The 21337-nt window shown below is 40.9% G+C and overlaps 1 protein-coding gene across 2 annotated transcripts; it reads right to left on the minus strand.

The window, feature by feature from the left end:
* Positions 1-540: 540 nt before the first annotated feature.
* MLF1 (myeloid leukemia factor 1) lies at positions 541-20103 on the minus strand. Of its 2 annotated transcripts, XM_079100715.1 has the most exons (8): positions 19947-20103; positions 12765-12912; positions 9421-9462; positions 8521-8604; positions 7050-7178; positions 5511-5670; positions 3857-3995; positions 541-2452 (listed from the first exon to the last, which is right to left on the minus strand). In XM_079100715.1, the coding sequence occupies exons 1-8, from the start codon at positions 19991-19993 to the stop codon at positions 2347-2349; spliced, it is 855 nt and encodes a 284-aa protein (XP_078956841.1). In that variant the 5' UTR covers positions 19994-20103; the 3' UTR covers positions 541-2346. The 2 variants fall into 2 exon arrangements, with proteins under 2 accessions (XP_078956841.1, XP_078956842.1); XM_079100716.1 differs by lacking the exon at positions 9421-9462.
* Positions 20104-21337: the final 1234 nt, after the last annotated feature.

The following is a 21337-nucleotide window of genomic DNA, read 5'->3' on the forward strand; positions in this document are numbered from 1 at the left end:
ATGGTATGCCTTTACGCCATGTACAGAGAAACAACATGTATCCCATTTGTTTACAATAAAAAAAAAATAAGAACCCAAAAAACAAAAACAAAATGAAAAAAAAAGACTTAAAAATTAGAAGGAAGATCAGTTTATTAGTTTAAATGTTAATGGTCAAAGAATTTCTATAAAAAACAATTATGCACCTATAGCATACTGATGAATACTTTGTTAGCAAGTCTTAATTCTCTTTTTGAACACCTGTGAATGCATCAGGCGATCAGAATCTGTCTCCTTTGTCTATGAGAAACTTTCCAGAGTTGGGTCCTTTTTAGGGCACAAGTAGAACCATTGAAAAAAAGAATCATATACACTTGAGACCACATACAGGGCACTGATGATCTCTAAGTGTCACATTTTATAAGTGTCCTCTAAGAAAACATTGTGTCATAAGAATATAGGTTTACTTCAGTTTTTATCTCCTTGGCAAATAATTTGTGAGGAACAAAGTTCTATGAATTCTCTGCAGTTATGGGAAGAAATTACACTACTAAGCAGTTATTTTTATTTTTTGGGGTGCTGGGGATTGAACCCAGGTCCTTACCGACTGAGCTATCTCCCCAGCCCCTACTAAGCACAGTTATTAAAATATGTTTTCAGATTTGAACATAATTGTTCAAGTTATCAAGGTAACAATTTAGGCAAAAGGAGAACAATGAAAGTATCTATTGAAATTTTGTGGTCAAGTCAATTTACCAAAAGTGTTATTTAAAAAGTTATGCCTTTTGACAACTTCCCACTGTGTTCTAGAATGGTATTAGTGTACTAAAGTATGCACAAGATTATGCCAATTAATTTTAGCCTTAAAATGAAAACAATTGCATTGTAGTGACTAAAGGCATAAAACACACAAGTAAAACTAATGGGCTAAAGAAGATTAAACTAAAGAAAATTAGGATAAGCAGTTACAACATTAGAGGTGAATGAACAGAGTCACATAATTTTACTTCTAAACTTAAAAAAGGAAATCAGTATTACAGAGTAGATTTTCTGTTCTTTTCTTGATAGAAGTACTATCTTAATAGACTTGAGTTCAGATTTTTATACTCTTATAAATTTCATTCCTAGTTTTCATAAAAATAGATTGATTGAATTCTAGAGTAAAATGGCTAGGCCACACTTTTAAAATGGTATAATTAAAAGAAAAACTGAATTATTAAACACCTTGCTCAACAACACATAGGTCTAACAAACTTTGAGACAATCATTCTACTTTTCAGACTACCAAATGTATTTTTCTAAATGTCAAAAAGGGTAAGCAAAACTTCTTCCAAGGACCCTCCCACTTTATAATGCTAGCTGTGGAGACAGCTGTTTATGGGAAAGAGCAGAAATGTCACCTTAAGAAATCAGAGGAAAAGGTCAGTAAAAATTCTAATAAGGGGTAAGTATGTAACATTAAAAAGAATATACTGTTGGAATACAATAATCAAGTGCATTAGCAATTTAAAATTTTTTATTTATTTTTTATTTTTTGTGTACTGAGGATTGAACCAGGGACACTTTACCACTAAACGATATCCCCAGTCCTTCTGTATTTTTTAAAAAAATTTTGAGACATGGCCTCACTAAGTGACTAAGGCCAGATTTGAACTTGCAATCTTCCTGCCTCAGCCTCCCAAGCCTCTGAGATTATAGGTGTTTGTTACCACAACCAGCCAAAATGTTTTTTTTTTTTTTTTTTTGAAAATGAACTATTTGATTATTCTTTCCCTTTGTCAAAATAATAGCTAATTTGCACTACTAGTTTAGGTTATTATTTTTAAAGTCTTATGGTAGCTGGCTGTACAACACATTATAAAATCTGAGATAAACTATTTAAACCTTAATTAACATCATTCAAGCATAATTTGAGAATTTCCTTTTTAAGGTTTTTTTTTTTTTTTGCAATGCTGGGATTTGAACCCAGAGCCTTAGTACTTAGTAGTCAAGCACTCTACAAACTGAGCTAGATCCCCAGCCCAACATTTTACTTTCTTATAACTACTCATAAGTAATGGAACTAACTCATATAATCCCTCTTGAAATTCTATAAGAATACACAGCCAATAAAAAAAAAAAATTGAGAAAGCAAAATCAGCATGTGACCTTTAAAAGTTAGATACTGTCTTCAAGAGTTTTACAGAAGATTCAACAATTTGAACACACTGCTGAAAATCAAAGTTCCATTCCTAAAGTAGGAGCGATACAAGCTAGAGCGTCCAAGAATATCTGGATGTTTCACAAGAGGAGACGGCCCACGCACGTGGCCTGGCACTACGACGTCATTAAAATAACCAACACGAAATCAGTCCAGGGCATGGCTGTTTATTTTTTGTTGATTTTCACAGGTGATCCTTTGATGTTGAGTTTGTCCACAAAAGCTTTTGATTTTCTTCCACCTTCAAGGGCTGGACTCTGATGAGATTTCTCCCTGAGAAATGTACATATGCATATTGATACCACTTGTAAAATACTCAGTATTTTCTGAGTCATTGTAAACATGTTTACAAACCACTGTAATTTGAGAAAGCACTACTTCATTGAACAGTTAAGAAAGCAACAGCTGTCTACCTAAGACCTAATTGTTTGCAGTTTAATAGTACAGTTCAATAAGCAGCCACTAGCCACATTTATATTTAATTAAAATAAAATACTCCATTTCTCAGTTGTCCCAGCTACATTCCAGTGTGATTTAATAGCCACGTGCCTAATAGTTACCATATTGCACAGTATAAATACATAATATTTTCATTACTGCAGAAAAACATTTTAGAAAATGCTGGTGGGCAGAACTGGTTAAAAGAAACTGCTGCTAATTAGAGCCACAGATCATCCATAAAGAGTATTTATCTTCTCTAATTGGGACCTGGATTTCATATTCAAACTTAGTACTACTAGATTTTTTAACCATCAATTTTTCAAAGTGGGACAGATATTATCTAAAATTAAGATGAGAGCAAGTATTTAAGCATTTAATAGAAAATACTAGGGCTCTGAATTCCTGAGCAAGTACTTCAAAAGAAAAGGTTCTGGTTGGATGGATACCACCTGTCCTCTGGCTTAGGAAACCCCCACCTTCCACACAGCCCTCATCGGAGTTCTGCTTGAAGGCCTGAGGAGGCCGTGCTCTCTCCAGGGTAATTTCAACTACGAATTAGGTATCGCTTTCAGTTTTCCTCCAGAGAACCAAATTACATGGTAACTCCAGAATATGTACTAAATGTATAACCTATAATTTATAATGTATGCTTTCAATACATTTATTTTTTCCCAGCTATTCAAAGGATAATTCCAAGACAGGCTAAAGTTTTTGTAAAATTCTTCCAAATCATCTACTATTCATAAAGTGTGGTATTTCATATGCTATGTTGTCATTATGTATTATACTATACAAGTGTCTAAAAATTCATTTACCATAAATGTTAAAATTTGAACTTTTAGGGAAGTTAGTCTTCCAAATACAGCTCTCCCTCTCCTTTTTATCATCCCTCTAGATGCAAGTATCTTCAGCTCATGTGACGTGTGGGACTTTATCCACATGCAGATTAGAATTCATTTTGTGAAAATAACTATAGTATAGTATATCAATTTTCCTTAGGATGATTTTGGCCTCTTCTGAAGTGCAGTTTGCTAGTGAATTACTGACCATACAATGCTAAAATATTATTGGTTTTTAAATACCAAGTTAAATTTGTGATGACAATTCAGACATAATGTGAAATTTTTACATATTTTAGGAAGATACTGTGCATACGACTTGGACTTAGCACTTGCTGGTTAAGAGGAAAAATGGATAACTTTCCTTTAAAAACGCTATTTGGGAAATGGCCTTTACCTTCTTTTCAGCTCTCGGGATCCTGCATTCTCGTGACCAACACTGCGCATCCTGGTGTTCTCCACTTTGCGTGTTCGCCCTCCGGGGTTGTATTTCAAGACCTCACTTTGCCACTCATCATCAAAGGCATGAGCGTCGCCTGCATTGAAACAAAAGCACAGGCTACAGTAGTACTGCATGCAGCAGGGGCCACAGCTCCAGGAGGCCAGGGCTGCACTAGGCACCAGGTCTGGGCCAGGGTGCCTCCCTGCTGCCCTTGCCTCTCCCCATCACTGACAGCTGGCTTCCCTGGCCTGCCTGGACATCTGTGCTGCGCAGCTGCCTCTGGGTAGCTTTCTTTCTTTCTTTTTTTTTTTTTTCTTTTTTTGTGGTGCTAGGGATTTGAACCCAGGGCTTTAGTGCTTGTGAGAGAAGCACTCTACCAACTGAGCTATATCCCCAACCCTCTGGGTAGCTTTCTATTCACCATCTTCCTACCCAAGGGACTCTCGCCTCTGCTGTCCCTCCCCTAAGAGGCTCCTCCATTGACTCAGCTTCTGGTGTCAAGAAGCAGGTAATCCAGGCTCCACAGCCTCCAGGAAAGACCACAGTTCCTGTTCCTCCCGGGTGGTGTTTTCCTGAACTACACTTTCTCCAGCATGTTGATAATATGAAATTCTCAGTGAAGTCAAGTGGTAAAATTATAAAGGTTACAATTACAAAAAGGTCAAGATATGGTGGCTTTCCTCTTATTGCATAAGAATGACTTTATCAAACTTCCATCTCAATAGAATTATGTTTTCTAAAATGACATGATAATTTAAACCCTTCACTATAAAACATTATTCAAAATACTTTCTGCAAATAAAATACTTTCTGAATATAATCAAATTTAAATAGTTTCACTTTTAAAATACAAAAGCTTATGAATATTGACTAAAATTAAAAAGTAAAATGTTTATTAAGATTGTTAATACATTTTAATATAATTAAAAACTATAATTAGGTTAAGATACTGGAAGGGCTTAAATGCGCTGAAGAATGAATATGAAATCAAGAAAATGAATATATATATAATATTTTATATGGCATATGCTAGGAATTAAAATCTTTAGATCTAACAGCTCAAAATGCAGAATGGTTTATGTAATGATGGTGAATTTGTGATATGACATTTAGGCAGCTGCTTAGAATGTTTCTGAAACACAACAAGAGGGGTGGGTGAGTTAAGATACACAAAATGAACTAGGTAGTCAAATATAACCTGAAAAATGTTTGTGTGTTTGTGTCCATAAAACTGCTGGGAAGGAATTCACTAAAGCATCAATGGCACTTATTGTGGGGTTGAGTTGTAGATGATTTTTATTTTCTATATCATCCTTTTCATATGTACTTCCTTGATAATAAAACATATCGAAAAACTAATTGTGCTTATTGATATTAAAACAATTTTAAAAAATACATTTTATAAGACAAGAAAAGTAAATGAGACTCTGCATTGCCAAGAACCCCTGTAAGACAGATCTGCCGTTGGCGCTGAGACCACTCTTACTGCTCTGACCAGTTCGTGTTACGTTTCTCATAAAGCGCAGCTCATGATGTGTTCTACAGAGAGCCAAGCCTGCACACATAGCAGCTGCTTCCCCATGGGAGGCGGAGGCAGCCTGCCACTCACTCTCGCTCATGTTGAAGAACTCCTGATTGACCTCTTCATCCCCAGTCTTGCTGTTCTTGCACTTTTTGATGACATGAGCTCGGTCCTGGATATGATGGCCAACGGCCATTTTTTCTAGTCCACTGTCAGAATCTCTCATTGCTCTCCTGGTTTCCTTTATCTGCAAAATTGAGGGAGAAAAGTGATTTAGTTATTACTTAAATATATACAGAATAAATGGCTTTGACTCTAAATATCCTGGGCCCAGGATGGAGGCAAGGCCACAGAATCATGCTCCAGAACTACCCAGCAGCCAGTCCATTCTGGATCTACCACCAAATGTCGTAAAACTGGCACCTGGTCTCTGATATTTCCTGAACTGCTAAAAATGAAGACTCCAGGACAGAACAAATACAATTTAACTTTTTTCCAAACTGTAACCAAATACTGAAACAAAGGATGCCTCCCTTCTGTCAAGTGTCCTGCCTTCAGTGGGCTTAGTCTTTGGCAGTGTAAAAGAAGTTAGTTCACAGCCCACCCAAGTAAGGGCTGCTACTCATTCCCCAGGCATGCTGACAGGCTTGACTCTCACGGTGCTGCTCTTAGCTCTACAGAAGTGTTAGCACACTGTTTATGATGGGCAAAGATAGCAACACGATTTGCTGTAAGATTGCCACAATTCTACTGTTTACACTTAAGACATCATTGCTTTCAGCAAGTGAAAATCAAAATGTGCACAATGCATTTGCTGAATTACAACAAGGGCAGCACCAGAGAGCATACGCGCGTGTGTAAGAATACAAAATGAGCCTGAAATTTTACTATCAGTACTGACAGGGATGTGGAGAAGTGTGAGTTCCACAGTCACAGTCTGTAGAAGCCAACAGTTTTAGTCACTGTGGGATAGCAACTTGGTAATTTCTAAGATGAAGGTACACATGAAGTTGAAATTAAAAAAGTGAGGCTACTGTTATCAACTTAAATAATCTCAGAAGCTGCACAGGACACATGCAACAATGCCAAATGCAGAAAATATAAAAACCTGAAAAAATAACCCATTATATTTTATGATACATAAATAATAAAATTATAAAAATACTCATGAGAATGATAAACTACAAAACAGCTATCTCTTGGAGAAAGAAAGGGAAAAGGGACCTAGAAGGACTACCCTGGAAGTGTTAACATTTTGGAAGCGTTAACATTTTTACTTAAGACAACTTGAGTCAAATGAGAGAAACATGATTTGACTAAGCTGGGTGGCTGGAAGAAGGTATCCATTACATATCCTTTCTGTATACTTAAAACATTTCATTAAATTCATTTTCATCAAATAAACTTAAGTAGGCAATTCATGACACAAAGGCTTCTTTTAGTGTCCCCCTGTCAGTATTCAAAGGTAATGTGAAGGGACATTCATGTGAAGGGATTCACTCATGGGACACCAACAAAGTACCCTAACTGAACACAGCTGAGCAGCTCTGGCTTGTGTAGCCACGACAGCCCCCAGCCCATGACCCCCACTTCACACAGTTCTGAGAAGGTCAATGAGATACATACTCCTCCTGGAGCCATACGGGTCTGAGCGGCGGCCTGGAAAACCTTTGGTGGCTCATCTCCTATTTTGGAGTATGTCATCACTGAGGAAGAACAAAATGAATGTCCATTTGGATCCATTGAAAGCTGACCCTAGAGGCAAAAAAAAAAAAAAAAAAAAAAAATAGTAGTTCAGAGTCTAGTCAGATTCAAAGATTTAATACCAAAGGGTCCAAATAAGTAACAAGACTAGCTATCAACTCTACCAAGCTTCCTACACACCCAGTGTGGTTTATCCAGGAGGCACTCAGGGGTCCTAATAGCCTTCACTATTTGTACCAGTTGCCTTTCTCCTTGCAAAGAACAAGTGATCCACTTGAGTCTTTGGGTCCCTGTAGCTCAGATTTAAGTAAAGATTCTGTGCCCTTGACTGACTTGTGCCCAGTGGCTGACCGTCCAGTGCACTCCTGCCCATGTTGGCAACCATAAGAACGCCAGGAAGTTTCACATTTTCCATGATTATCAGTACGTGACACTAGAGAACAACTGACAACGCCTGACACTGGGGCACCCTGAACAACCTACAGAGTCCAAACCAATGTGTACGTGAGTCAAGCCTTCTTCAGAAGGAGTCCAGTGCTTTCCACATTAATATACAGGAGAAAGGCAGGAGCCCGTGGACTAGTTTATGAGCACCTAGACTGTATGGATCTACCTGGCACCTCAACATCATGCCTGAAGTGTCTGTTTTCAGAGTTTTTAAATACTGAAAGTTAATTTCTTAGATGCTATAAATCCTTTTACGTAGACAGGTTACAAATAAGTCAAATAAGTAAGTTCACATAAATATTTAAGCATGTCAGTTACTCAGCAGAATAATGTTTTAGAGGTTGAAATTTTTTTAATTACAAAAGATATCTAATGTTATTTTTCCCACTTGTAGGCTGTGAAATAAATTTAGTAGAACACGATCAGGAATTTTAAAACATGGAATGATATGGAAACTATCAGCACACATATAACTATGATCATTTTCTCATGAAACCTTTGTTTCAGGTATATTTATAAAGTATGTAAGTACACTGTATGGGCTAAACATGTAAGATGTATTTTTCGCTGCTGTGGACTAAGGTTAAACAGGTTTAACCTTATGATGGCCAATGGCCATTTTTTCTAGTCCACTGTCAGAATCTCTCATTGCTCTCCTGGTTTCCTTCATCTGCAAAATTGAGGCAGAAAAGTGATTTAGTTATTACTTAAATATATACAGAATAGAGTACTGTACTGTAAGTTCATAGCCAGCCTCAGGAACTTAGTGAGGCTCTTAAGCAACTTAGCAAGACCTTGTTTCGAAATAAAATATAAGAGCTGGGGAAGAGGCTCAGTGGTAGAGCACCCCTGGGTTCAATCCCTGGGACTAGATAAATAAATAGCTACTCTAATATAGGGTACTGATAACTGAAACCATGTTCTCATCACCATTTTTAGTACTTACAAAATTTCTTTGTAATTCCTGCATATTGTTTCCCATATTTAGCATCATTCGGTCCATTGCCTGGAAAGGGTTGCTATCGGCACGCTGCGGGACAGTAGGAAGCATGTTAGTTGCCCAAGGTACCATGGAAAAGCAGCAAATCAATCTTCCCAAAAGAGCTGACAAACTTCTCCCCAGTTCACTTAATGGGATTTCATGTAGCAATCAGGTAAAAATAATTTAAAAACTATAAAATGAGAGCAGTTTGTTAAGGAAACAAAGCATATGCAACTTGTCAAACACTTTAAATGATTAGGGAATCATAACACTAAATACATGTGTATGTAGGTTACATATGCCAAATGACTCAAATCTAGCACAAATGAATAGAAAAACACTTTCAAGAGAAGATATAAATGTCCCACATTCGTGCAACTACCTGGAATGCATTTAAGTATGTTGGAAACTAGTAACACAGACTCAAACCAAAGCCCAAAGAACTGAGCATGGGAGAAATGACAGAGGTAGAGCAGCCACACACGTGTGGGCAAGGAAAAGCAGCGGGGACACGCCAGTGACAAAATTCTAGTGAGGGCCGCCAGTCTGAGCTTTTCCATACTCTTTCCCCACCTTTAAAGTCTTTGCAAGCATGTCAAGGTCTCCAACTCTCAAACACAACTGGGAAGCCAAAGCAATTGAATCTTAGTCTATCAAAATCTGTTTTATTTCTGAAGACTGTGTATTTTTATGTGACATGCCTAAATAATATGATAAATTTAAAATTTGAAAGGGAAGTTTTCAGTACAAATACTAAAAAGCATTTTGAAGAGCATTAGTGAGATGCATGCCAATTCAGTATGAGTTAATGAAAAATATCTGTCAGAAAAATTGCTAAAATGATTAATGTCTCATAATACGCACCAAACAGCCAAAACTGCCGAAAGGCCTGAGAGAACTCCTGGCCTAGAAAGATAATGTCCGATTAATTTTGGTTATGATATATATAATAGTCCCTGAAAAACACACTGAATAACCACCTCGCTCACAGCTACCAATACTACAGAACCTTTTAATGAAAAAGACTCAAATGTATTTCTCAATCATCTGCTCATATTCATCATAGAGTCTGACGGACAAATGGGGAGGCCATATGTCACTTGAAGCATGACTACTCTATGATTGGGCAGTTGAAAGAAAATATATGTGCTACAGATTAAGTTACCCATTTCTCAAAGGAAATGCAATTTCATACCAGAGTTAATTAATACATAAGGTACAATGCTTATGATTAAGTCGTCTTTCCTTTGCCCAATTATTCTATACTTTAATAAGATCTGTTAATCTTGTCTGTAACCAACTACCAGTGAGATCAGGAATGTCTGTTTCCTTGGGTCTAGTTTCTCTCATTTAGCATAATGTTCTCCAGATTCATCCCTGTTGTCACAAATGACAGGATTTCCCCTCGTAGGCTGATTTCCTAAGGCTGAATTATATTTCATTATGTACATATACCACATTTTTATGCATGGACCTGTTGCTAGACAGTTCTTTCCTTCTCTTGGCTACTGTGAATAATGCTACAATGTATACACAGTACAGACATCCCTTAGGCACCTGATTTCATTTCCTCTGGATCCTCAGAAGTGGGATTACTCAGTCAATGGGGACTCTCAATTTTTTGAGGATGCGCCACACCATTTTCTGTATGGCTGAGGTAATTACATTCCCACCAACAGTGTGAGTTCCCTTTCCTCTGCATCCTTTCCAACATGTACTATCTTTCATCCCCCCCCCCCCCCCCCCCCCCCCCCGTACTGGGGAATTGAATTCAGGGCCTTGTGATTGTGAGGCAAGCACTCTACCAGCTGAGCTATCTGTAACAGGTGAAGCACTATCCCATCGTGGTTGTTTTTCTTTTTTTTTTTCTTTGTATTGGGGATTGAACCCAGGGGCACTCAACCATTAAGCCACACCCCCAGCCCTTTTTTGTATTTTATGTACAGACAGGTCTGGCTGCGTTGCTTAGGGCCTAGCACAGTTGCTGAGTTTGGCCTTTAACTCTTGATCCTCCTGAGCTGCTGGAATTACAGGCATATGCCACCACACCTGGCTCACTGTGGTTTTAATGTGCATTTCTCTAATGATTAGTGATGCTGAAAATCTCTTCATGTACCTATTGGTCATTTGCCTATCTTCTTTTGAGAAATGTCTGTTCAGGTCCTTTGTCCATTTTTAATTAGGGTTACTTGTTTTCTTGCTACTCAGTTGTTTTGAGTTCCTCACATATTTTGGATGTTCTTTTACAAATATATGGTTTGTGAACATTTTCTTCCATTCTCCAGGCTATCTCACCACTTTGTTACTGTCTGGATTTGCTGTACAGCAGCTTTTTGGTTTGATACTGTCCCTTTGTCTAATTTCGCTTCTGCGTGAGCAGGAGGCACATCTCAAGAGGTCAGAAGGTGTGTGGCTAGTGGCTGCCGTATCGCACAGTGCACATTCAGGACGCTGCCATCTCCATGCTGAAACCCAGTCAGCAGGGGTAGGGTTAAGCTCAGCAGTGTGAAGAGGTGGAGTCCCCGAGTGGATGATTAGGTCCTGAGGCAGAGGTGTACAGAAGAGGCCTGAGGGGTTCGCTGTTCTTCCACCATGTCTATGAAGCAGAGTGCAAGCTCGTCAGAGAATTTGCTCACACTTTCTTGCAATTCCCAGCCTTGGGAAATGTAAAAAAATAAGTTTCTGTTGTTTGTAAGCTACCCAGGCAAAAGGATTTTGTTATGGCAGTCCAATTATGAGAACGAAGGAGTGGCTATTTTAGTTTGTATTCAAATGTGAGTCTTGACTCACCTTTATATTCTGCTTTTCTTATTTGATCATCACAATTATGCAACCATATACTTTGGCTATTTTTTTCTTGACTTACAGCCACTTTCTCAAGGCAAATGTAATATGAAACATGGTAAAATGCTAATAGTGCTAAATTATAAAACTTACACAGTTCCACAAAATTTTCTTTTCATTTGGTTGTATACTTCTTCCTCAAGTTCCTGTTAAACATTCAGTGCTTAGAGCATGAGCGTCCAGGAAAGAAACGCTCACCTCTGCTTTCAATGGATGATCAGCAGAGCTGCAGCTAGCCTGCTTAAGTACCTTCAATAAGAAAGCTCAATTGAATTCAGTGGGTCTCCCTGCTGTGCTTACAAGTGAGGGAATGAAACTGCCGCTTCCTGCTTCCTGAATAAAAGCTGCAAGTAGCCAATTTCTGCATGTAAATACAAAGTGCTATATAGAGGCTATTCCTTCCTTGCTGTGGTTAGAGCAGGCATAAAAACAGTTTAATGCTCAGATGATTTTTCATGTCCATAATTCATTTTTCTGCCCTCGTTGAAAATTTTTCCTCTGATGCTAATTTTAAACTTTTAAGTAAACTGATTAGCACTAAAAGATACATATAATGTGTCATGTATATTTTATCTATAATATATATTTTTTAGATATAATGATAGCACTACTAATTAAAAGAAAATGAATTTGTGATTTGTTGCTTGGCAATAATACTGATGAAAGAGAATGTGACCGCTACTTTCATTGTAAGTGGCAAATGTGATTTTATTTCATCAAACTTCTTAGGACTGTCTAAAATATTTTGCTTTACATAAGCTTACTGCAAAGAGAAAATAAGAAAATGTTTTTCTGGAAGATTCTGGAGGTTTCTCATTAGCCAATGCAAAGTTCCTTGAGTTTCATAGATCCACTTCAACAGCAGAGAAAGCCTGTGGATTTGTGACTCCAGAACTGCCACTCCCCAGGCTGAAAGCAAAGTTGGCGAAACAAAGTTGGCAAAAAAGAAAACGGGGAGACACATGAACATCCTTGAGCTTTCTGAATTGACAACGTTGCAGCCTTCAGCTCTGCTCTCAGATGAGACCTAGGAACATGCTGTGCTGCTTGAGGTTGGCCACGCTCTGAAGAAGAGGTATCCAGCAGAAGGTCACTGGGTCCTGGTGCAATAAGATAAACCTTATATTCCAAGGGTCATCACTGTGTCAACAGACTTTTTAGAGTGTATGGGGGAAATTTTCCTGGCTTGTTTAAATTTAAGACATAAGAGGAGGCTTTGAGGCGAGAAGTGTGGTTCAACAACCCTGTGGTCCTGGAGGCTCTGCTGGCACAGGAGGCCCCTGCAGCTGCAGCTGTGCCAGACATGTGTGGCGACACTTCCCAAGTCCTGACAGGTCCCTCACTAACGAGTTCAAGGAACTCACAGTCAAGGCGTCTTCGCCATCATCCCATCCCCTGTGGCTGCAAGCTCTCCCTCCACACTCAGAGACACTGAGCAAGTCTCTTCCAAATGGATCAGAGAAATTTCTCATCATGTGCCGCATATTTTCTCGGTGTGAATGAAAAGAATCACTGAAAACAGAGAAGATGGTAAGACTTAGAATTTAAATAACAAGTGGGCTAAACAGAGAATTATTTGGGGCTAATATGCTTATTAAAGAAAAAAAAGAACAGAATTACTTCATTAAAAAACTTACCACTTATAAATACAATTTATGAAAACCTGTTGTTCTACTTGTTACCCACTATAATTCGCTTATTACGATAATAAAATTATACCTTCATTTATCCTGTTTTGTATAAAAATGGTAAATATGAAGTAACATTTATCTCAGGCAGATTAAACCGAGGAAATGGTAAAGCCAGAAACCTGGATAATAAGGCAGAGGCCACTCTGGTAGTCAACAAGTTAAGAGTCTGATGAGGAGTAATAGAGAACACTGGCCTACACTTAACTCTTATTTATGAAATATGAACACGGAGAACCACTGCTGTTGGGAACACCATGAAGATGCCACGTTTTAGCAAAGCCACAGACAACCTGAGGCTGACTTCTGTTCTAAGATCTACAGATATGAGAATCATCGCACAGCAGAAGTATCTGCTACATTCTCTCTTGGTTCTTTTCAGTCGTACGTTTAACACTGGGATTCATTTTGACATGATTATAAAAGCAGGGAACATGATTTGCTCTAACTCACTCCCCGGGATTTCCCCTTCCCGCTACCCGTCTTTCTGGTGTTAATTTTCCCTTTTAATTAGTGGACGTACGCGATGGTGCGATTCACTGTGACACATTCATAAATGCACACAGGACAGTCAGGTCAGGTTCATTCCACAATTCTTCCCTTATTCCTCCCACCCCCCAATCTCCTCCGTCTAGACCACTGATCTATCTTCTATCTGGATGGATCCCCCCCACTTCTTCCACACCCCACTAAATCTTAATAGTGTTTCTCAAACTTTTTGAGATTACAAACTAACCCACAAGTTGGTTGGCAGTGCAGATTCCTGTTCACCCGAAGCCCCAGTGGAATGTACTAGCTCTGGAGTGCTCAGCAGACACACATCTCTGGGGATTTTATCTCAAGGAGGCCCACACCAAGCTTGGAGGAATGGGACCCTTCTGTGTGGGTGATACCTGAATTAGAATTCAAGCCTCTCTTCCTGAGGCTGTTTCAACAGTTGGAAAAAAGGACAAAATCAAACACCATTAAATCATGTAACCTGAAAGCACAATGCCCAGAATCTGACCCACGTGGTTCGTTGAGTAAATGCTGGCTCCTCTTATCTGCTCTTTCTAACTCATGTGCGTGCCACTCCCTATTATTTCATCATTAAATACCTCCCATGAAAAAAAGGATGCAATTTACTTTAAAATACATATATAGCAATGATGACATTCCAGGACCTATTCTATGGGCTTTATAAAGGTCAACGCTCATAATCTGAAGTTGACCTTTGTCAGAGGTCCCATTTAGAATCTAACAATTTTTTAGTTTTGAAGGACCATTTTTTTTTTTTTAATTTTTATGTGGTGCTGAGAATGGAACCCAGCACCTCACACATGCTAGGCAAGCACTCTACCACTGAGCCACAACCCCAGCCCCCAAATCTAACGTCTTTATTACCTGTAATGCTGTTAACCTATTGGGTGGCGATTGTAATAATCTGAAATACTCTGTGTGTCCAAACATTTTGCAGACTCTAAAGTCACACTTGAAAAGATGAGTGCCAAAGATGAGGGAAGTGCTCATGGTATATATTGAGTAAACAGAATATTAAACCATAAAGTTGGGTCCCAATGGGGAGGAATTCATATGTGGAAAATAGAAACAAAAAACACCAAATAATGGGTTGCCTTATTTTCTTTACCAAACTTTCTATGGTTTTCAGACTTTTCATGAGAGTGCATTTTCATTTAAGACAGCACAAACTCATTTTTATTATCACTATGACCACCTCAGCTCTTTCAGGACCGTCAACTCAAACTACAACCAAGCTCAAAGAACTCTGGTCCTAGAATTAAAGTTCTTTCTACATCATATTTTTTTTTTTTTTTTTTTTTTTTTACATTCAGATTATCTCACAAAGCAGGAAAATAAATCATTGCCTCTCCCAAAAAGGTTTGTGTCAAAACCCTTAGCTAAGTCTTTTTCAAATTATTAAAATACAAAAGTTGTGGTGTTGTTCTTGTTGTTCTTGTGGTGGTGTTGTTGTTCTTTCACACTGAGTTCCTGTTTTAAAGATTCTCTCACAAAAATACGTATTTTGCCCAAGTTACAATTTTCTTTAGTCTGTATATAGAGATCTGGGCTTCTAAGTAAAAAAGCATTGCTTCATTCTTCATTATATAGGTTCTCAGATTACAGACATGACATTCCCATTCACTAAGGGGACTCCCTCCCTCCTATGGTACATAGTCCTAGTAAAAATTTGGTCAGAAGATTATGCAGTTCTTGATCGTAAAGAAGATACAGCTCAGTTGGTAGAGTGCATGCCTTGGAAGCACAAGCCCTCTGGGTTCAAACCCCAGCACCGCCAAGAAAAAAAAAAAAAAAATGTTCCCTAGTTTGAATGAAATAGACTGGTCCCTTAAAACAAAAACACCTCAGGTAATCCAAGTTTTGACACTAGAAATAATACCCCAAATAAGACTACCTGAGAAATTACTTTAATTCAAGGATTATGGATTACAGAGCTTCATTCTATGAAATAGGATCTTTTTTCTTAAACATTTTTTAGTTGTAGAAGGACACAATATTTATTTTTGTGTGGTGCCAAGGATCGAACCCAGTGTCTCACACATGCTTGGCAAGCGCTCTACCACTGAGCTACAACCCAACCCTCAAATAGGATCTTCACACTTGCAAAATATACTTATAAGAAATTTCCATATTAAAATACTTCTTAAAAAGTTACTGTAGGTACTAAGTTCACAGTAGCTATTGAGATCTTAGCATAAAGTTGAAAATCACAACCCTATATTTTAACTGAGTAATCTCCTTGTCTTTATCAAGTGATTAGAATGAGAGGTGTCAGAACACTAATTTGAACCCAACTATAAGTAACATCTTGGGGATGGGCCCTCCACAGACTGACTAAGCAAACATGGAAGTGGCCTTGAATACTGTGACTGCTTCGTTTCCTGCTGTGAGAGTGCTCCCAACCATCAGAACAGTCCCCATGTGCTTCAGCCCCTCAGTGCCCAGAGGTCAGAGCAGGGCTCTCCATTCAACCCACCACCTCTGCAGTGCACAAGAAACAGCAGACGCTACGGCATGGGCATCTTACCTCCTGCAGACCCAAAGATGACAGAAACAGCAACTCCTGTGAAAACCTGCAAGGAACCTGGACCAAAGGCTAGTCAGCTCAATGTGATGCTCGTATGAAGAGCTGGCTAGCTCATACCACAGTAACTGAGTCCCAAGAGAAGGCAGATCCTCCAGTCTGCTCTGTGCCTTCCATTTCTAACCAATGTAAGTAGGAACACAGCTATTCTTTGTAGACTTACCAGTTCAGAAATTCATTTCGGTAGCTCAGAAGATTCAAGTTCATCTTTCTATACCAAGTAGGAAAGTCTGCCTTATGCTAAATATATATAAAGTTTTATAATCTGTGTTCTTGAGAGTATAAATGATGCTAAAATCATTTTAACCTCAAATTAATTTTCCTGTCTATACATATCTAAATATATATGTATTATATACAGACACACATATATATATACACAGTTTTTAAAATTAAATACAAGTTGATAGAAAGCAGTATTCGTGAGTGAAAACTGCATGGCAGGATGTGCTTAACACTTGTGATTTTAACCAAATTACAGTATTATTTAAGAAAACACATTTGAAAATAAATTTTCTCAGAGCTGAAGGAATAGCTCCTATTGGCGAGCGCTCGCCTAACAAGCACAGGGTCAGCGATTCCAGTCCCTGGCACCTCAGAAATAAAATTGGCTGAAATAAATTTGGCTCCTGACATAGTTAGATACATAATGTTTTTTTAAGTCCCAAGTACACAGTGAAACATCAAATTTTAAACTATCACTTTAAAAGTTTTCTTTTAACTTTCTGATAAACCATTTAACATATACTGTTATGAAAAGGTAAACACTGAAACTGAATATACTTGAATTCAAAAGGACAGAATTATTTTTACTCAAATATTTTAAACATTTAATAATCTGACTACTGTATTTTATTAGTCTGTTTCTATTTTGTTAGAAACTAATAATTCTGATTTTATTTTCAAGAAGCTTATATATTTTTATCCATCTACTTTTCAATAATTTCTAAGTTAGTAGAATGCGTTTGTATTCACTAGGATCAACTGTGAACTAATGGACTATGTAGAAAATGGTAATGCTCTAATTAGAAAATGCCAAAATTAATGGCATTTGTTGAATGCAAACAGTATTTGCTTTCAGCAATCAACAAAATACTATTAACTACGAGACAGAGTGAAGGACACCAGAACACCACTGAACAGTTTTTATTACCTACTTCCCTTGTTAAGTTTTCCACTAGGGAATCAAAAGGCCACATGCAATGCTCACAACCCAGGTAGTATTCATAAGAAAATGGTGGACACAGACTATGTGTTCCACTTCCCTTCTATGTTCCTAAGATAAGTCGGTTTTAACAAGTTTTCCATGTCTGAATTCCTTGTGTTTTAACTCATATTAAGTAATGGATACTCATTTTCTTCGGGGTTAGAATAAAAGGGATGAGTCAAATGACATATTATCTGAAATAAAATATTAATTCATTCTTTTTCCTGTATCCCCAAGTGTTTACTCCATGTATAATTACAGAGAAAAGAAATTACAAGCATGAATTGGTTTTGTAAAGGCAATCACAATCATGTTACTCTACTTTTTGATATGGCTGTCCTCGTCTGAAGGCAGCTTCAAAAAGTGAAGAAAGTCCTGCTCACGGTGGTTGACGGCCTTCTCCGTGCTCAGCACAGAGGAGTGCTCTTTGATCCATGCCTACTATTTGTAGTCTGTTACTATTCCTGACCCTGACTATCAACCATGGCTTTGCCCTGAAGGACTCATCCAACACTTAAATTACACTTCTGCTAGACATTTGAAAGGAGACACTAATTACATTCATGGCTTAATTAAGGTCGTTGCTCCTTTCCATATTATCAGGGATATAAGATAACTCATACACTGTTCACTGAACTGATGACACATTTGCATAAGAACTACTCAATGACTGAACTCATCTAGGAATAGTCTTCTCTCAGAGGCTTTTAAAATAGAAAACTCAAAAATTTAACACAAAATTTTAAGCTTATTAAAATGACACTGACCACAAATATCACAAGAGCTCCGAAACAAGTTAATTAAAATGGTATAATAAAATGCCTGAGTCCATGTACCCCTTAATTATAATGAATAACCTTTAGGTAAAATGTTAATCACTTTATTTTTTGTCTCAATCATTTCTTTCTAATAATCATTATCTTTTCAATTACCATTTTATGTTGTTGGCTTTAAATTAGTACTAACAAACACATTTAAGTCAATATAACATTTTTAAAAACAACTTAAAAACACTGGGTAGCAAGCTGTAGCATTTTAACCTTTAAAAAACAACAAACAAAAAAAGGTCTCCAAGACAGACAAAATTCAAAGAATCAAAATAAATTAGGGCAGCAAGTCAAAATTCAAACTGGCAAAACACTTGGGCAAAGAAGCCTCGCAAAGCTAGCTATCGTGACGATCCAACTAGACTATGTTATGTCCAAAGAAAGAATTTTTAAAAAACAACAATAACAAAGAAAATTGGACCCTAGCGACACTGAACTCCAGACGCCTTCTTCCAGGGCATACCCTTACTCCCTGGGAACCGCTCACAAGGTGACGGCTCTTGTTCACCCAGGCGTTGGAGGCCCCCTTCTGCTTCCCTGTCCTTTTGGGCCTTTGGAAAGGGTCCCTTTCCAAACTGGGCTAGCTTTGTGAGCCAGGCGACCAAAGAAACAAACAGCGCACCTGGCAACCTGTCACACCTGAGGCTCTGGTCACACCCTACTCACACCGAGCAGGCAGCCCTAAACGTCCCCACTTTAAGAGCTCACAGGGTACTAGAGATGTTCCCAGGCCGGATTCGGAACGAGCGCGGGCGTGAAAAGGCGCCCAGAGCCTAGCTCGCCAGCAGCTGCGCCGGCGTCGCCAGCCGGGCCCGCACCTGCCAAGGCGAACGCGCGCGAGGCCAGGGCGGTCGGGGGGCCCGGCGCGGCGCGGCGCGCACCCGCGAGGGCTCGCGTCCCACCCTGCGCCCCAGACCCTGCTGTCCCGCCCTCGTCCTCCCGTCTTCCCTCCCCTCCCCCAGGACCTGGGACCCCGGACCCTTCCCGCCCCGCGCCCGCACCCTCGTGACCCCCGCGTCCTCCCGTCCCGCCCCGCGCCCCAACGTCCGCTCCTCCCCGCTCACAAGTCCTCCAGTCCCGCCCCGCGACCCCAGACCCTGCGGTCCTCAGTCCTCCTGGCCCAGCGTCCCCTGACCCGCCCCGCGCCCCCACGTCCTCCCGTGCCGCTCCGCGACCCCAGACCCTGCGGTCCTCAGTCCTCCTGGCCCCAGCGTCCCCTGACCCGCCCCGCGCCCCCACGTCCTCCCGTGCCGCTCCGCGACCCCGGACCCTGCAGTCCTCAGTCCTCCTGGCCCAGCGTCCCCTGACCCGCCCCGCGCCCCCACGTCCTCCCGTGCCGCTCCGCGACCCCGGACCCTGCAGTCCTCAGTCCTCCTGGCCCAGCGTCCCCTGACTCGCCCCGCGCCCCCACGTCCTCCCGTGCCGCTCCGCGACCCCGGACCCTGCAGTCCTCAGTCCTCCTGGCCCCAGCGTCCCCTGACTCGCCCCGCGCCCCCACGTCCTCCCGTGCCGCTCCGCGACCCCGGACCCTGCGGTCCTCAGTCCTCCTGGCCCAGCGTCCCCTGACTCGCCCCGCGCCCCCACGTCCTCCCGTGCCGCTCCGCGACCCCGGACCCTGCGGTCCTCTGCCCTTCTGGCCCCGCGTCCCCGGACCCTGCCCCCCCCGCGCCCAGACCCTGCAGGTCCGCGCGTCCTCCCTTCCCTCCAGGCCTGATACTCACGAGAAGAAGGGATCGTCCTCGAAGCCATTGCTCAGCATCCTGAACATCCTGGCTGCCGCCGGCGCGGCGGACGCGGACGCGGACCGGCTGGAAAACGGCGACCCCGCCGCGCCCGCGCGCAGCAACCCGCCCGCGACGCTCTGAGCGGCTGGGGCGCCTCACCGGGGGGAGAGCGGGTCGGGTCGCCCTCCCATTGGACGCGACCAGTGGCGTCACAAAGAGGGCGTGACACGCGCGCTGCCTTGGCAACCGCAGCCGCATTCCGGCAGGAGTTGTGGGCAAGGCGACCTCCCATAGGACGCTGTCCGTGACGTCACAAGGGGGCGGGCGGCGCGCACGCAGAGCGCTTGCCGCGCGCCGCCATGGCAACCGCGGTTGCAGCCACGCTGCGAGGCACTGTACCCCTCAGTGCCTGACCCGCGCCCTCGTAGACCGCGAGGCCGTGCGGACGGGCATGCTGGGGACTGGCTGGTAGCTGGGGTCAACCGCCGACCGCACTTGGTGCCCGCCGAGGAAACACGTGCACGGCGCTCTGGAGCTCAGTCGGCAAGGGGCGCGCTCGCTCCCGAGGGAAACGGGGCGTGGGGGCGCAAGGCACATTTCACAAATTTGCCCTTAGTGACTCTAATCCCAGAGCGTGTTTCCCAGAGAGCGAACCGCTTGAGCCATATCTTGTAGACGTGGGATCAAAAAGCAAAAGAGAAAGGTGCTCTCTTTTGGTCCTCTCCCATGTCTGTTCCAAGGACCACCTGTCATTTTGAAGCCCATAAAAACGTCTCCAGCCTTAAAGAAGGATGAAATTATGCCATTTGCCGGTAAATGAAGTAGCCGGAGAATGCCATGCTAAGAAAAATAAGCCAATCCTCCAAACCAAAGGCAAAACGTTTTCTGATATGGGGATGCTAATTCACAATAGAGCGGGGGTGGGGGGCTAGGGGAGAATAGAGGTACTTTGGATTAGGCAGAGAGGTGTGAAGAGGGGGTATGAAGGAAGTAGAATGAATTGGACATTATTATCGTAGGTACATGCATGACTACACAACTTTGCAATTCCACATCATGTACAACTAGAAGAATGAGAAATTATATTCCATTTGTGTATGATGTGTCATGTATAACTCTACTGTCATGTAGAACAAAACAAAAACGAAAAACCCCTTGACCTAACAGCAGAAATAAGAAGCAAGGGCTGAAGGGCAGGCAGCCATATCCAACTGAAATTCCATTACTATGTATTTTTGTTTTCATTATATTTATAAAGGAGACTTCACTTATGTCGAGAAAACTCATTTTGATTCAAAAACTGATTTTGAATTCGAGGCTAGACTTTAAATTTTTTAGTGAAAAAGTGAGCTAACTTAAATAGTACAGGTGGGGAGCGCTATATCCTA

Source organism: Sciurus vulgaris (genome assembly GCF_902686455.1).
Source record: "Sciurus vulgaris genome assembly, chromosome: 10".
NCBI classification, from domain to species: domain Eukaryota; kingdom Metazoa; phylum Chordata; class Mammalia; order Rodentia; family Sciuridae; genus Sciurus; species Sciurus vulgaris.

Coding starts and splice junctions, on each gene's coding strand:
- MLF1 (XM_079100715.1), bottom strand. CDS start 19,993: ATGTTCAGGATGCTGAGCAATGGCTTCGAGGACGATCCCTTCTTCTC. Junction 5,671..7,049: donor CCCGTATGGCTCCAGGAGGA/GTATGTATCTCA, acceptor TCAATTTTGCAG/ATAAAGGAAACCAGGAGAGC. Junction 2,453..3,856: donor TCCCGAGAGCTGAAAAGAAG/GTAAAGGCCATT, acceptor TACATTTCTCAG/GGAGAAATCTCATCAGAGTC.